Source organism: Panthera tigris, chromosome A3 (assembly GCF_018350195.1).
Source record: "Panthera tigris isolate Pti1 chromosome A3, P.tigris_Pti1_mat1.1, whole genome shotgun sequence".
NCBI classification, from domain to species: domain Eukaryota; kingdom Metazoa; phylum Chordata; class Mammalia; order Carnivora; family Felidae; genus Panthera; species Panthera tigris.
Genome location: NC_056662.1, coordinates 15,350,793 through 15,366,274, shown reverse-complemented (window position 1 = coordinate 15,366,274; position 15,482 = coordinate 15,350,793). Strand labels below are relative to the sequence as shown.

Here is a 15,482-nt window from a genome sequence, read left to right as displayed (position 1 = left end):
GGGGATCTAGACTCAATGAGGTTAAGGGGTTTTGATCTGCTGGGGCAGGAAGAACGTGATTCATCAATTTGCTGTTATTCTTCCTCTGTTTTGACTCATTCAGCAAATATTTACCGACCGTCTACACTATGTGGACTCAGAAAAGGCAGAAAGAAAGCAGTCACGGAGGCAAGGCAGGGTCAGAATCTGCTCCTAGGTTATGATTTCAGAATCTGTCCTGTCTTCTAGTTTAAGTTTATATGTACATATAAATACAAACTGATACCCACATTATAAAACATTCACTACTTTGCCTTTCTAATAATTAGGTTGTGTCAGAGGGCAGGGACTTTCCCATTCGTACGTGTCCAAACCTTGCTGTTACCCAGTAGCACGAAATCAATGCTGCGATGTTGGCACGTGACTTCTAATCCTGACTGCCACTAACTCTGTCTTCTAACTCTTTGAGGCGGTACCTTGCTTTCCTTTTCTGAGCCTTACTCATCTGTCAAACGGGAACCGTGGCAAAATCATGTGTGGAAAAGCTGGCAGGTTCATTTAAAGTTATCCCAGACTTTAACTAGGAGAGGGAAGGTAGAGTCAGCACTTACCTACTTGTTAATTCCTAAACATCTTTCCCTTGCTCTTGCCCATCCCGCTCCCTATTCTGGTTGCGCCTCTTCTCTTCAAGACTCCCCTGTAGAGGGCACGCAAGCTCTACGGCTTAACGTGCCCCACTTCCGTTCGCCTTCATTCTTCATCTTGCGCATGTGCATACTTCGCTTCCCCGCGGCCCGTACCCAGTTTAGGTGGCTCGGCCGAAGATTGTGTCCATTACGCCTGCGCAACCTCAGCCCCGCCCCTCCACCGCCTTCCCCGGAAACGCTTCTTTCCTACGCGGTCGCGGCTCCGCCGCTGTAGCTGGATCTTTGCCTCTCTAGGCAGGTAGGGCTTCTTCTCCATGGTCCTGTCTGTCAGCGCTGTTTAGGGGGTCAGTCGGTGAGGCTGGGCCGTCTTCGGACACTTCGACCCTCGAGTCCGTCACCGGTAAGTGGACCCCGAAGAAGCCTGAGGACGGGCGGGGCCCGAGCAGCCGGAATGGGCAGGATTTCCCCTTACTCTGGGAATGGGTCTGTCCGCCCCGCCCTCACCCCCGCTCCCGGAATGGGTTCGCCCCCTCCGTCCTAGTCCATCCTCCCGGGCGGGGCGGCGTTGCCATGGTGACGGCTCCCAGGCTGAGGCCCGGCGTGTGTCCTCGCAGGTGCCAGGGCGGCCCGGGGCCCATGGCGCGGCGGCGCTGACCCAGGCCCCGGGTGGCGGCCGGGCCCCGCGGGCCGGCATGGCGGGCCAGTTCCGCAGCTACGTGTGGGACCCGTTGCTGATCCTGTCGCAGATCGTCCTCATGCAGACAGTCTATTACGGCTCGCTGGGCCTGTGGCTGGCGCTGGTGGACGGGCTGGTGCGCAGCAGTCCCTCGCTGGACCAGATGTTCGACGCCGAGGTAGGGTCTCGGGGCCAGCGCGGGCGGAGTCTCGGCCTCGTCGGGTGTACTTTGTGGTCCGACACTACTGGGCTCCAGACCTGGCTGGACCACCATCTTACTTTGTGGTCCCGGGGAAGGGATCTCATCTTTCTGAGCCTCAGGTGCCCTATCCATAAAATTTAGTGACTGTTAACAGAAGCAGATTATTCAAAGGAAAGGGCCTGGATGTCAAGGAGCAGCTTTGCCTTCCAGGCAACCTGATGCATCTCCTCTCTGACACTCTGAGAAAGTGACTTCACTTCCCTGGGCCCCAAATTCTCAGGTGCCAAACGGAAGAGGGGGGTGGGTAAAAGAACATTCACGGAGGTATAATGGAAACTGCTTAGACTTTGGAATCAGGCCTCCGTTGAAATTCCGCTTACTAGCTGTGTGATGTAGGCCAAGTGTTGTCCCCTCTGAACCTCAGTTTTCCTGTCTGCAAAATCATGAGACCAGTAGTGGAGAGGTTTTGGACTGCAACGCAGAGAGCCTGTACTTTGGATTCAGAGAGGTTTAGCGTCCAATCTAGGTCCAGATACACTAGCTGTGGGACTCTGGGCAAGTTGCTTCCCCTTTCTGAGCCGGTTTTCTCTTCTGGAAACTGGGCTGAATAATTCTCAGCAAAATGTTATGAAGCCCAGAGTCCCCAGAGGTGCCTAGGAAGATGAAAGTGCTTTGTAGTCAAGGAGGGCTGTGAGATCTTCGCATCTGAGAGGCAGCTGTGGTGTACGGTAATGAGCACAGCTCTCAGAGCCAGGAGGTCCGGAATGGAATCTTTGCTCCTGCTGCTGCTTCTCTATGTAGCCCTCGGCAAGGTAACAGGAGATTTCTCACCAACTCACCTCTGTCATTGTGGTGCTAAAGCAGCCAGCGTCAGTACTAAGCAAATAGGTGCGGTAGCATTTCCCTGGGACCTTATTTACAAAACTAGGTGTCTGGCTGGTGGGGCCGCAGTTTACTGAACCCTGTAATTGACCTTACTCTTGCAGTTTACTGACTGTATCACTTTGGGCAAGTTACTTCTCTGAACTTTTGCTTCTCCTTTGTAAGTCTCTTCCCGGCTGCTGTTTGGGGTCCAGTGAGATACTCTAGTGGAGGTCTGTGAAAGCACCTTGTCGGAAATAAGCTGACACACAGATGCAGGGACCTATTTTCTTTTGTGTTCTGGGAAGAATGATTGTTCCTTGGGAGGTCCTGGAGCCTGGAGCTCTGCCAAGCCAAGTCACTTTTCCAGCATATTTCCATTTGTGATTCCCCCTCAGATCCTGGGCTTTTCCACCCCTCCAGGCCGGCTCTCCATGATGTCCTTCATCCTCAACGCCCTCACCTGGTGAGTATCACCAGTTTTGCTCTCCAGCTTTTGGGGGTCCTAGCACTGGAACTAACTTCCTCAATTTGGACATGAGACAGGCTGGCACTTATTCCTGGGGCATGGTGGACTAAAGTGGGTGGCAAAGGCCGGTTCTGGGACTGACTCCATTATAGGGCTCCTTCCATTGCTGTTTGACTTAGCTGGAAAGCTCTTACATCACTCTGCATGCCGCCTGGGGGTTAGCTTCCATCTCAGACCACTTCCCTGTTGTGGCACGAGGTGAGGAAGGGGTGGGACTGGGGGTCAGGAGAAGTCGGTTCTGTTCTTGGTCTGTGTGCCATTGGCCAAGTTACTTCCCTTCTCTCGGCTTCGGGCACCTCGTTGGTACACTGAGGGGTTTGGCTGGGTAACATTTAAGTCACCCGTGACCATTGCCTGCCCTTTGAGAGGCAGTTTAGCATAATGGTTAAGATCTCAGGCTGTAGAGGCAGACTTACTTGGCTTTGAATCTCAGCTTCCCACTAGTCTCGTGACTTTGGACAGGTTGATCTATCTAAGCCCCAGTCTCCTCCTTGGTAAAATGAGGCGAATAATATTACCCATTTCATAGTTTTAAGGGTGAAACGAATTCATTCGTGGGAAATACTTAAAACAGTACCTTGCACATTACTATTCTTAACCTCACACTGGAGACTGAAAAACGGGTGGGCTGACTATGACCTGAATTTGGCTCCTAGATTATGCTCTGTTTTACCATCCCCCAAGTGGCATTTAAAACATTTTTCCACTGAGTTGAAAGTCAGGATATTTTATGTTAAAAAAATAAATCCAGATTTCTGGCTTCTCTTGGAAAATGGGAAGATTGACTGATCCCAGGCCAACCTTCCAGCATGAGGATTTGCCCAGCTGCAGGTCGCTGTGGTCCCCACTTTGGATGGTCCACGTGTGCCTCAGGGTGCTGCAGTCCCCACCAGTCCCTAGGATTCCCCTGGGTGACAGTCGCCATTTCTCATCAAGCTTGTACTTTGGTTTTTCTTCTGCCCAGCCCGATCCTCCCCCCGCATTACCTGCCAGCTCTCTCTAGGCATCTAATAGTGGAACCCCCGCTTCACCCTTCTCTTGCTTGCTTCCCACCACTATGCTGTTCTCCTAATTGTCCCTACTCCCCAAATGATCTAAGGCCAGGACAACCCAGTGACAACTCACTGCTGTCCTCTCCCCACAGTGCTCTGGGCTTGCTGTACTTCATCCGGCGAGGGAAGCAGTGTCTGGATTTCACTGTCACTGTCCATTTCTTTCACCTCCTGGGCTGCTGGTTCTACAGCTCCCGTTTCCCCTCGGCGCTGACCTGGTGGCTGGTCCAAGCCGTGTGCATTGCGCTCATGGCTGTCATCGGGGAGTACCTGTGCATGCGGACGGAGCTCAAGGAGATCCCCCTCAACTCAGCCCCTAAATCCAATGTCTAGAATTGGGTCCTTTGGACACCCTGCTGGGCACTTGGCGCCCTTCCCTCCCGCCCTGCCCCCCAGCACCTTGGGCTGTTCAGACTCTCCAGACGAGGTCCAGCCCAGGTGTGAGAGGAACCCTGGAAATGTGAAGTCTTGTTGGTGGAGAGATAGTGAGGCCCTGTCAAGAAGGCAGGTAGCAGTCAGAACCACAGCCGCAAGAATGGCCTCTGCCTGCTGAAGCGTTGCTATCTGGGAGGTCAGCAAGGGGACCTCTTTCAGGGTAATAACAGAATTGGAACCATGTCATTCTTGAGCCACTATACCTGTCACCAGCCTGTTATTTTAAAAAAGAACCAAATCAAGGATATCTGATTGGAGCAAACCACTCTTCTAGTCATCTGTCTTACCTCCCCCGAGACAGCTGTTACCTTTGCCATGTTGCTGAACCGCAGCTATTCTGTTTGGAGAAACACTTGGTTTCTGGATCCATAGCCACAGAGAGGCAGAGGTGCAGAGGATTAGGCTGCCGTCACGGAGCGGACGGCAGACGGAGGCATCAAGCACAAGGAAGACGCACAACCCGTGTCCTGCTGCACGTATGTGTGCACACGCCCATGAATCCATGACTAACTTTCTTCCAGTTCTCTCTACTGCCAGCTTTCAACAGAGCAGGCCATAGGACCCGGAGAAGAAGTCCCAGCATTGCTCCTGGTCCACCCCTCACGATAGAGTCACTGCCTCTTCTCTAGGAATGACTAGGCACCCCAGCTCCCACCGGGCCTCACTTCTGGCAATAGTTCCTTTTCCCTGCCTTACTGGGAATTCTACAGTGGGAAGGGTATGATGGGTGCCGAGAGACAGGAGGCCCAGCCTTCCAACTTGAGCTGTGCTGGGAGTGCTGAGGGAGATAGAAATTTGCTGCTAAGATTTTTCTTTGGGGTGGCCTGTCCTCTGTTAGGGGCTTGCAGCTGTCCCTCCTATGTACATAAATACAGTATTTTCCACGGTTCTGCCTGTGCTTACTTTGTAGTGCCGCAGTTGGGCCGGCGAGAGACCCACACGGTCAGACGGGGAGCTGTAAAGAATGACTAGGTCACTTTCTCTCCGAGGCCCCAGATTATTTCATTTGGTTAAAATACTAGGTGTGGGGAACTCCTGTGTCCTACCCCCTTCATCTGCAGCCTCCTGTGTTATGTCTTGGGTGAAGTGCCATGACTCAGTGTCCTTTCTCTCTTGCCATTGATTTCTGAATGTGTCCAGTGGAACACACTTGGTCTAGACCCACTTCTGTATTGAAACCATCAGTATTCCTCTTTGGGTCGCCCAGAGCCTGCCCAAGAGAGCAGTCAGCTTGCAGCTTACAGTGTTAGGTCTTCACAAATGGGTTTTGCTCTCTGCCCAGGAAGCCTTTCTAGCCTCCTGGCCCCCAGCCCTGCAGAAAAGGGAGGTGAGGCTGACAGGATGAAGGTTTAAGACTGAACGTGCCTGAGTGGAGACGGGAAAGTGCGAGGGTGAGGCACCTCAGTCACTTGGTGCTCTGGCCAGGCTGGAAGGAAGCAGCTGGTTAATGGGACTCGGATCCTGGCTACAGGGTCCCGGAGGTAGGACCCGCTGAGAAGACTCCCCTCGGGTGGATGGATTTCCCCCAGACACCGCAAACCATAAAGGCATGTGGCTAATGTTATTTCGGGTAGGGCACCAGAGCACATGTCATATGGCTGCTGTCTCCCCTGGTCAGCTGTGGGCTGGTTGCCCCAACTGTGTTGGCTCACCTCTCTGGGAGTTTCCTTCAGAGAACTGTGCCTGTTCTTCTGCATATCTTCTGTACTGATGAATCTTTGCCCCTTGAGTGGTAATTTGATTTTGCCAAAGTTGGCCAAACTTTGCCCGGAGTCAGGGGAGCCGATTTCTTTTCTCCAACAATACAGTGACTGAGCTGAATGACAGTTGGGGGTGAAAAATCTGTGACCTTAATGAAATTGTTACTATTTCTAAAGTGACCATAAAAGCAGTGTCTAGAGGCAAGTTCCTGAGACACCTGGGCAGTGGCAGGAACACGTTTGTCATGTTAGTAATAAGTAGCTGTGCAGGTCGCTGTCCATTGGTCGCAGGTCCAATGAGCGAGGCACCATTGTTTCCCCAAGTAGCTGTGCTTAATAGATGTCTGGCAGTGGGCTAAGTACTTTACATGTTGCTCACTTAATCTTCACGGCAACACTTGGAAATAGGAAGGAACCATCCATATCTTACAGATGAGGAAACTGAGGCATTTGCCCAAGGTTATGTGTTAGGAGCTGGCAGACCCAGGATTTGGGCTCTGGTTCTGACAATAAACTCGTTCTGAAGACATTAATAGTCAAAGGACATGCAAGTCTGTCACTTCATAATCATACCTCTGCATCCTACTGTATTGTTTTAAATACAAAGGATACGTAGTGCTTTGTAAACATTGCGAGCTTTCTAAGAAAAACTGGTAGACGATATATGAAACATGGCCACATTTCCAAATGAACAGGTAACTGCAGGAAGTTTTTATTTCCAGAGGCTAAGGGAGAGTTACCACCACCCAGCCACGGAGATGGCATTATCTCTTGACTTTCTAGGGGTCTAAAGTCTGAACCTCTCTTCATCCCACCCCCCTTCCCCGCCACTTCCCAACTTCCCTTTGGAGAAGAGAAGAGATGAGTACATAGGTGGTGCTCAAAGTCATTTATGACCCAGAAGGAAGATGGGAAAGGAGAAAGGGATGTCTAACTCAGAGGGTGCCCCTAACCCCTAGTTCTAGGCAGCTCTTTCCAGATCAGAGCTAAATGGGGGTCAGGATGGCAGCCAGCAAGTGGGGGGTGATGGGGTGGGAAGCTCCAGGTCCCCATGAATCCTATGGGGGCACAGCTCCTGTGGACGCAGAGTTTCTTCGACTGCTCAGTGACTCCCAGATCAGAGTAACTTCCTCTGGCAGTCCCCAGGGGCAGTCTGTGCACAGACATGGATCTCCTCCCTGTATCTGTAGCCCAAGGAGCACAGAGCCTTCGGGGCAAGGGAAGTGGGGGTGGATTCAGAGCACAAAAGAGGCCCTCTGTGGAGAGGGAATCAAAGCCTTGCTTGAAGGTTTCTGTAGGAAAGTAGCAAGTGGTGGTGAAAACAGTCTTGAGCCAGGAGTGGGTCCAGATTGCTGAGAGTTTGGATCCCTGTCCTGCCACTCCCAGGGCAAGGCAGAATTGTAGGGGCCAAGGCTAGATGACGAGGGAGCCGCACTGGAGTGTGGGGTGAAGTCTTGGGTAGCATTACTAGCCGTGAGGCCTTGGAAAAGCTGTTTAACTCCCACCCACCACCCACCCCCACCCCAGCGTAGTTTTCCTTGTTTCTAAAATGAGGATAAGATACACCTCTCTGTGTTGTGAGGATTCAATGAGATATGTGCAAAGCATTTAACCGGTGGCCGGCATCCAGAAATCTAAGCAGTTACTGGGCCACTGCCCCATCCCTCCTCCTTTTATGGAGGAGACACCTTTCTTCCAAGCCTCAGTGTTTTCAGCTGTTAGATGGGGAGGTAGGCTTGCCCGTGATCAGGGTATACCTATCGAGTACTGCACTCCTATGTGCCATGCACTGCAGAGTGACTTATTCTCACTTAATCCAATGAGCGAGGCACCATTATTTCCCCATTTTGCAGACAAACTGAGGATTAGGAGTAAACAACTTTCCCTAGCATCACACAGCTGGTGAGAAGCTAGGTCTGTCTGCCTCAACAGCCTCATCCTCTGCACATTCCAATCATGTTTAGTGGCAGGTGGTTCAGAGTAGGAGAGGGACAGTCTCTGGAATCCAGGTGGCATTATATCAAAATGCCGTAAACGTGAACCTAAGATTGGCTTTTTAACAAGCAGCTAATTCCCTTAAAGGTGAGCAGTTAGGTAAGTGCTCGAGTGGGAAGCAAGGGGCTTTATTATGGCACAGGTCCAGGAAGAAGGCAGGAAAAAAAGGACATTCGTTCAACACCCTACAAACTGGCTTTACCTGCATCAAGCCTGATTTGCACAGAGCCCTCTGGAATGGATATTAGTATCAATCCCTATTTAAAAAAATTTTCTTATTATGTTTCTTTATTTTTGAGAGGCAGAGAGACAGAGCATGAGCAGGGGAGGGGCAGAGAGAGAGAGAGGGAGACACAGAATCCGAAGCAGGCTCCAGGCTCTGAGCTGTCAGCACAGAGCCCCATGCGGGGCTGGAACCCATGAACCGTGAGATCATGACCTGAGCCAAAGTCGGACGCTCAACTGACTGAGCCACCCAGGCGCCCCATATCCGTCCCTATTTTATAAAAAGATGAAATAGGCTCAGAGAGGTCATGTGACTTCTTAAAAGTCACTCTGAATCCAACACTTTAAAGTTAATTTTTCCCACAGTTAACTGGTAGGGAGCCGTTTCTGGAGTGGTTTGTGATCTCTGAGATCTGTTGCAGCCTCCTGCCCCCAAAAAGCAGGATCTAACTGAGCCCAGAAGAGAAGCCTCAGATTGGAGTGGTCAAGCACAGGGAAGGTGGTAAGGGGACAACCCAGCTGTGGGATTGTGGGAGGCACGTTGCCTGAGGCCCAAGTGCCTGCATCCTTGCCTCCCTGCCACCCCCCCTCCCACCCCCCCACCCCCAGTGCCTAGAGGTGCCCTGGACATGACAGATCCCAGCCTCAGGACACAGACACAGTCCATCAGCTGACGCTGACCCTGGACCCAACTCTGACTGCCTATGCGGCAAGGCGGTAGCTGCCAGTCTTGCTCAGGCTCACACCTTACCCACTTGGGGTCCCCTGGGCGGGCCCCCATGAGGACGAGAGCAGGGGGTCCCCAACACGGTGTGTTTTGGTTGGGAGCGCGCTGCCCTGATTGCTTGCTGACAGCGTGCGCGGACAGATGGGACAAACCCTCAGGCGAACGTTGATGAAATGGAAGGGGCTTGGGGGGGGGGGGAAGATCGAGTAGGGGTGATTTTTGAAGACTGATGGGATTGAGGATGTCCAGCAAAAAACCGAAATGGCGACGACGCGGGAAGTGGGCCGGCGTGCAAGCCGGGCGGAGAGACAGCTTGGAGTGGAGGCTGCGGGGTGGAGGCGGCACGGGGAGTGGCGCTGTAGAGGTAGGGGAGGAGGGAGTGGGGGTCGTGGCGCCCAGGCGCCGGCTCGCGGAGAGCCGAGCGGGGCGGCACCGAGCAGCCCCACACCCGCAGGCTCAGGCCGGCCGTGGCCGCGCCGCCCAGGGCTACGGGGTCGTTCTGTGCCGTTGCAGGCCCGCTAGGCCCGCTGGACGCAGTCACGGAGTGGAGCGCTGGGGCCTAGGAGGGTGCAGGCGTGTCCCGGGGAGGCCCTCCTACCCTTCCTCCGCATCTAGGCCTCTCCACCACTGACTGGGTCCCTCCCGGGAGGGCTCTGCGCCCCTCGATCGCTGCGCTGCTTTCTTGAGGACGCCACACCGCGCAGCCCGCCTCTAGAGGAAGATCCCCAGAAACCCCGGCTCCCTGGTTTTTCCTCTCCCCAACTGCGTGTTCAGGGCTATAGCTCCTGCAGACAGGGGGCGACCGGGCTTGGGATTGGAGGGTGGGCGTGCCGTGTCACCTGGGAGCTGTAGGGAAGTACTGACTCGGGGCCTGACTGGGTGCTTTCCTTGACCCAGGCTGGGCACATTTTGAGGCTCAGCTGCTGCCGGTTTGTTGACAGCCGATGCTGCAATAACCGGGCCGCAATGCGCGTGAATACGGGCTGGATGCTCCCTTGTGCCTTTTCCTTTCTTCGGAAGGTGGAATGGGGAGCAGCCAGCACTTCTAGATTAGAGTTCTGGCCCCGCCACCCCCTAGTCGTGTGAGCCTGGCCAAATCACCTTCTGTTTCGGCGTCACGGTCTCCTCATCTCCTTGGCTTGCAGGGCCATTGTGAGGTACCGGTCACCCAGAAAGCACCCGACAGATGTTCCCTTTTTGTGACTTCATAGAATGCATCCTTCGAGAGGCCAGCTCGCAGAGGTGGGGAGGGGTGTAGCTCGCTGGCTTCTGGGTGCCACGTTCTAGACTGACCATAGGGACCTGGGAATGGAGTGGAAGAAACATAAAATCTTGATGCACACTTTTTCCTCCCCACCTCCGCCGAGGGCCTCTTTCCACCATCCTTTCCAGCCCCAAACAGGAAGTACTGGCGGTAATATTCTTCAGTCCCTATGGGAGATTTTATTTGTACACTCGTGAATTTTCCCGCCCATCCCTCCCGCTCAGATGATTGCGCCGTCTCCGTTGTCACACCTCTGGCTCCCGTCCAAGGTCACACCACCTGTGAGCAGAGACCTTGGTGTTAGGAGCCAAGACGGCCGCTAGGGGGAGCTGTCGCCCCGGGAGCGGGCTCAGGGACCAGGGCGCCCTAAGTCCAGCAGGTTGGGGATGGGGGTTTTGTGAAGGGGAAGCCTCCCTTTCAGCTGGATCCCCAAGCCCATCACCCCTTCCTCTCTTGGGACCTCAATTGGTGAAGTATTTTTTCTTTTTCTTTTCTGTTCTTTTTCTTTCTTTCTTTCTTTCTTTCTTTCTTTTGCTAAGGAACTTTTTGTTCAGAGTCAATCTTATTTGAGGCATGAATAAATGCAACAAATGTGGGTGATGGTTTGGTCTAAGGGGAAAGGATACAGCAGAGATCTACTTGACTGCCCCCCTTCCCTCCCCCCCCCCCCCCCCCCCCCCCCGCTTCATTTGGAAATCCCTGAAGTCCCTTACTCAGACTCCTGACTGAGATTCTGAGCCATAGCAGTTGTGGATCCTCCTGAGGCCTCCAGGCAGTGAGATGACCCACCTTAGAACCCACCTTCCAGTGCCCCTCCCCAGAACCCCTGCTTGGATCTTGAGAGGCCCCAGCCTAGTCATCTCCCTGCCGTGTGGCCTTGGTCAGTGGCTTCCCCCCAACTCTCTGGGCATGCAGGAGGAGCCCCCCCAGCACTGCTAGCCACAGTCCCCAAGAGTCTGGATCATGAGCCCCTGACTCCGGGACCCATCTCCAGGCCTCCCTTGGGCCCAGGTCTCACCCCGGCCTGGCAGTGGTGTCGTCACACTCTGTACGGATGGCACATGGGCAGCTCGAGTGATGCAGAGCAGAAGCGCGTGCAGCAGCGCTTGACCCAGCGCAGAGTGGACGATCTGCACATCACCCGAGGCCCGGGGAGGTGGATTCGGGTGGGCAACCCCTCAAACCAGATCCACTGGTCAGCTGCCTCCAGCTGCTGCTTGTCCCCCATGGGAGTTTTGTGCTGGTAGGTCTTCAGGAAGATGATGCGGGGTTCTCCTTTAGGTGATTGCCTTCCCTGGGCTCCAGGGAAAGCGGTCAGGCCATGATCCTTCGATGTCCTTGGGAGCTCAGGCTCCATCTGCTCTTTGCCCTGGAGCACTGCTGCAGGTGACTCCTGTGCCTTGTTCCTCTCCCCCAACCCCTGCTTGAGCTCCCCTGTGGACTGTAATTTCTTGGATTCCAGTGTCTTCTCAGGGCACTCAGCCTCTTGGAGCTCTTCATTATCTTGTTCCACTCTATCGCAGACATTACTGCTCCTGGCAGGGGGAGGGAAGACAGTCAGCAGAGCAGGACTAAGGCCCTGACCCTCCAGCCCTGAGAGAGTTGCTATGCGGCCAGCTCAGGGGGGAAAGCTAGAGAGGACCAGAAGAGAAGCTTCACCACCAGGGGTTGTGCCTGGAGGCACGGGATGGGATAAGGATGGGCGAAGGGCCAGGAGAGGTTGCTAGGACCCCTAGGACTGTATGTTGTCTGCATGGACTGCTGGCCAGGATTCTTCCTTTCTGGATTCCAGGTGAAGGGGTGAACTAGTCCAGTGTTTTCAAATTGTGTTCCAAGAAACCTTAAGGTTCTGGGGAGGTATCTCAAATGCCCTCTCCGCTCTGGGAGGGGCAGGGTGAGGGCAGGATACCTTTCCACCCAACAACACAGCTGGGGCTTGAGGACAGATACTTGAAGAGAGGTTGTGCTGCTTTGAACAGGTTGGGAAACTGTGGGATGAGATAGGCCTGACCTTACCAGCTCAGTGTTTCCTGATTTCCGGCATCTAGGAGGCCAGCTCAGAGTGAGGAGCCCAGAGAGGGGGTGTTAACCAGAGGTATTCAGTGCTGGCAGGAGACCTTCCCCAAGGGTGTCTGTTCTCTGTAGAGAACCATTGGGTTCTCTGCACAGTGGTGGCACTGTCCTAGCTCAGTGTGTGAATCAGTGAGGACTCAGCCTCAAGATAATGACAGTACTGTTAAAAGCCACCATTGTGACTTGAATGCCTGCTACACGCCAGGCCCAGGACTCTCTCACACCAGTTCCCCAAAGTAGGGGGCAGCGAAGTGGCCGAGTGGCTTTGCGAGCAAAGGTTTTCAAGGCCGACAAACTGGCGTTCAAATTCGCTTCTGCCTCTTACCATCTGTGCGTTTGGGGAAAGAAATTCAACCTCTAAGAGCCTTAGTTTTCTCATCTGTAAAACTGGGATAATTCTATCTACCTAATTGTGAAGAATTATGTAACTGGGAAATGCTTGTGAAGTGCTTAGCATATACCTGGCACTTAGCAGGTGCCTAATATCAACTTTCTTAATATTCTGGTGTGATTTATGAGGAAGCCAAGCCTTAGTAAGGTGACTGGTCTGCAGGTGAATCTCTGCATTGTGTGGACTTGAGGGTGAGGAGGATGAGCGGCCCCTCTTGCTCGGGCGGTGCCCTGGCTGGTGGCTAGTCCCATAATTGGATGATTGTGACCATGATTAGGACCACAGCTCTGATATCACACAGGAATGGCTTCAGATCCTAGCTCTGCCACTTACCAGCTCAGGTAGCTGGGACAAGTCGCTTTATCTCTTGAGCCTCAGCTCCCCATCAGTAAAATGGGGCTAATAAATACCTTTCTCACAGAGCCTTTGTAAAAATTAGGTTTTCTTAATTTCTTAGCATATATAGATTGTGCCTATGCCTAGTAAAGATAGCTGTAGGGTCTGTGGTGGGGGCATGGTGGGCCAAGCTCACCTGGTGGAGATCCCAAGGATCTTCGGAACTCTGAGCAACGAATTCCAACACCTTTTGGCCAAGTTATGCAGTTCTTGGATCCGGGGGTTTGAGCTCTTGAGCAGCTTCAAGAGCGACAAGTTTTTTAATACCTGCCGGGGTCAAGAAACAAGGAAAAGAAAAGCTTCAGCTTTCTGTAGTCTCCCACAACCCACCTAGACTTTGGCTCAACTCAGGTCAGGGCTGGGCCTGGTGACTTCTGGGTCACTAGAAGCCTGGCAACCAGGAGGGACCAAAATGGGACATCTCACCATCTTAAGTCGGTTCCGCCTAATTGCTTTGCTGACAGGTTGCGGTATCTTGTCCCGTGGTTCTTCATCTTGTAGCTGAGAGAGAGAGACACAGAGAGACGGAGAGACACACAGAGAGCGCTAATATAGGAGGAATCCCCCTGAACACCTCCATTATGCTGTTCCATTTGGCTGAGCATGGTTTGACCAAACTTAGACTGGGATTTTTGGCTTGGTTTGGGGCAGAAATGGGGAGACCATTCTAACTCTCCTGATCTCTCTTCACCCTTCACCTCTCCCTTTCCCCCAGGCTGGATGGCCCCTGCTCTGGGTGTGGCTGGACCCCCTCCACGTCCATTCCCAAGTCCAACCTTGGAAACCATTCTATTCTTGGGCCTCTTCCTTGCTGATGGACTCATAGTGGGGCCGTGAGGCCTCAAAGACAGGTATCTGGGGCAAGACTGGTATCAGGCACCACCTGCACCCTGCCCCTCTCAGTTCGGCCAGCACTCAGGCTGGCTGTCAGGAGGGCTGTGCTGGAGCTTCCAGGGAGGGGGGCTGTGACATCACTGAAATTTGTGACAGCAGCAGGGCTGGGTCTCCAAGGAGTACGTGTGTGGCAGGGGTGGAGGGTGAGGAGGAAACTCCCATTTGTGGAAAACCCTAGTAGGTGCCAGGTAGAGGCATTCTCTTACCTCCCTGTGAGGTAAGAGAATTGTCTCCTCTTTTTAAATAAAGAAGCCAGGGTTCAAAGGGGTTAAATAATTTACTCAAGGCCACACATGTGGATAATGGTGGAGCTGGAAATTTAAGGTCTGACAGTCAATGCATGAAACCAGGGGTTCCCAACTATGCTCATCTGTTCTCTCCCGTCCTATGTTGACTGTGCACGTGCTACATGTCAGGTGTTGTTCTAAGCACTGGGATAAAAGAACATTCTTCCTCTCAAGGAGTTTACATTCTGCTGGAGGGGAAACAAAACAGTACGCGTGCTTGTAAAGCAAAATGTGTTTACCTATGTGTGTGTATTATAAATTTTACTGAAACAAATATAAAATAATAAAATTCTACAATACTCTTTATTGTAAATTCCAAAGAGCCAGTTTATTCTTAACAGTATGCTTTTCCTGGGTCTTGCCTAACTCCTATCCATAGCCAATCTATGGTTGTTATGGATGAACAAATGTAGCTCCAACATAAATGTTGACATTTTCAGGAGGAAGAAAGTAAAAAAGTGAGAGAATAAAATGTTGGAATTTCACTTATTCACCAATGACATATCGACTTATTTGCTGTATTGGATCAGTTTTCAAATACCGGCAGTGTGTTTTCTCAATTTTTTTTTGGTGTGTGTGCTGTTTACAATGTACTAGCTAGAGACAGGACATATATGTTTACATTTAATTGCATTATTAACATCTCCTCCGTTAGATGTTAAGGCTAGACCATGGGTGGGCAAGTTTCTTCTGTAAAGGGCAAGATAGTAAACAGGTCAAGCTTTGCAGGCCATATAATTGTACCTGCTCAGCTCTGCTATTGTAGGGTGAAAGCAGCCACAGATAGTATGCAAATGAGTAGGCATGGCTGTGTTGCAATAAAACTTTATTTACAAAAGTAGTTGGGCTGGATTTGGGCCATGATCAACCCCTGGTGCAGACAATCGACAAAATAATAAACCCGATTTATAACGTACCTATGTTTGGGTGTGAATACTCCTACCAGGGCTGAATTCAAGCTACCAATGAGACGTCACTGAATAGAGAATTGAATGGAAATGCATAGTAGCATATGATTATATATTTCCACAACAGTGAAGACTCTCAAGAACATAGATAATAAATAGCAAAAGGTAGCAAACAATTACGAAGTGATGAGTTTGAGCATTCTTTGCCTTTGTTTTTAATATCATTAATTTAATTAAGTTT

At 52.1% G+C, this 15,482-nt stretch overlaps 2 protein-coding genes across 10 annotated transcripts in view; one reads left to right on the top strand and one right to left on the bottom strand.

Annotated features, from left to right (window-relative positions):
- Positions 1 to 776: 776 nt before the first annotated feature.
- Positions 777 to 15,482, top strand: part of SYS1 (SYS1 golgi trafficking protein) — a 37,415-nt gene continuing 22,709 nt past the window's right edge. For 3 of the 9 annotated variants that reach the window (XM_042980300.1, XM_042980301.1, XM_042980306.1), the window contains exons 1-2: positions 1,246 to 1,480; positions 2,764 to 2,831. In XM_042980300.1, the coding sequence (XP_042836234.1) occupies positions 1,319 to 1,480; positions 2,764 to 2,831 (230 nt within the window). In that variant the 5' untranslated portion in view covers positions 1,246 to 1,318. Of the gene's footprint in view, positions 1,027 to 1,240; positions 1,481 to 2,763; positions 2,832 to 4,038; positions 5,271 to 9,644; positions 10,443 to 13,867; positions 14,004 to 15,482 lie in introns of those variants that run through there. The other 6 variants (XM_007077816.3, XM_042980302.1, XM_042980307.1 and 3 more) reach the window with 6 other exon arrangements.
- Positions 10,465 to 14,132, bottom strand: TP53TG5 (TP53 target 5). Its single transcript, XM_007077763.3, has 5 exons — positions 13,929 to 14,132; positions 13,579 to 13,653; positions 13,289 to 13,419; positions 11,311 to 11,827; positions 10,465 to 10,571 (listed from the first exon to the last, which is right to left on the bottom strand). The coding sequence occupies exons 1-4, from the start codon at positions 13,974 to 13,976 to the stop codon at positions 11,332 to 11,334; spliced, it is 750 nt and encodes a 249-aa protein (XP_007077825.1). The 5' UTR covers positions 13,977 to 14,132; the 3' UTR covers positions 10,465 to 10,571; positions 11,311 to 11,331.

What these genes read in the sequence shown, in the direction of transcription:
- TP53TG5 (XM_007077763.3), bottom strand. Translation starts at nt 13,976, where the DNA reads ATGAGTCCATCAGCAAGGAAGAGGCCCAAGAATAGAATGGTTTCCAAG. An exon ending in AGAATAGAATGGTTTCCAAG is followed by an intron (nt 13,654 to 13,928) that starts GTTGGACTTGGG and finishes TCTCTCTCTCAG; the next exon opens with CTACAAGATGAAGAACCACG. An exon ending in ATCCTTGGGATCTCCACCAG is followed by an intron (nt 11,828 to 13,288) that starts GTGAGCTTGGCC and finishes TCCCCCTGCCAG; the next exon opens with GAGCAGTAATGTCTGCGATA.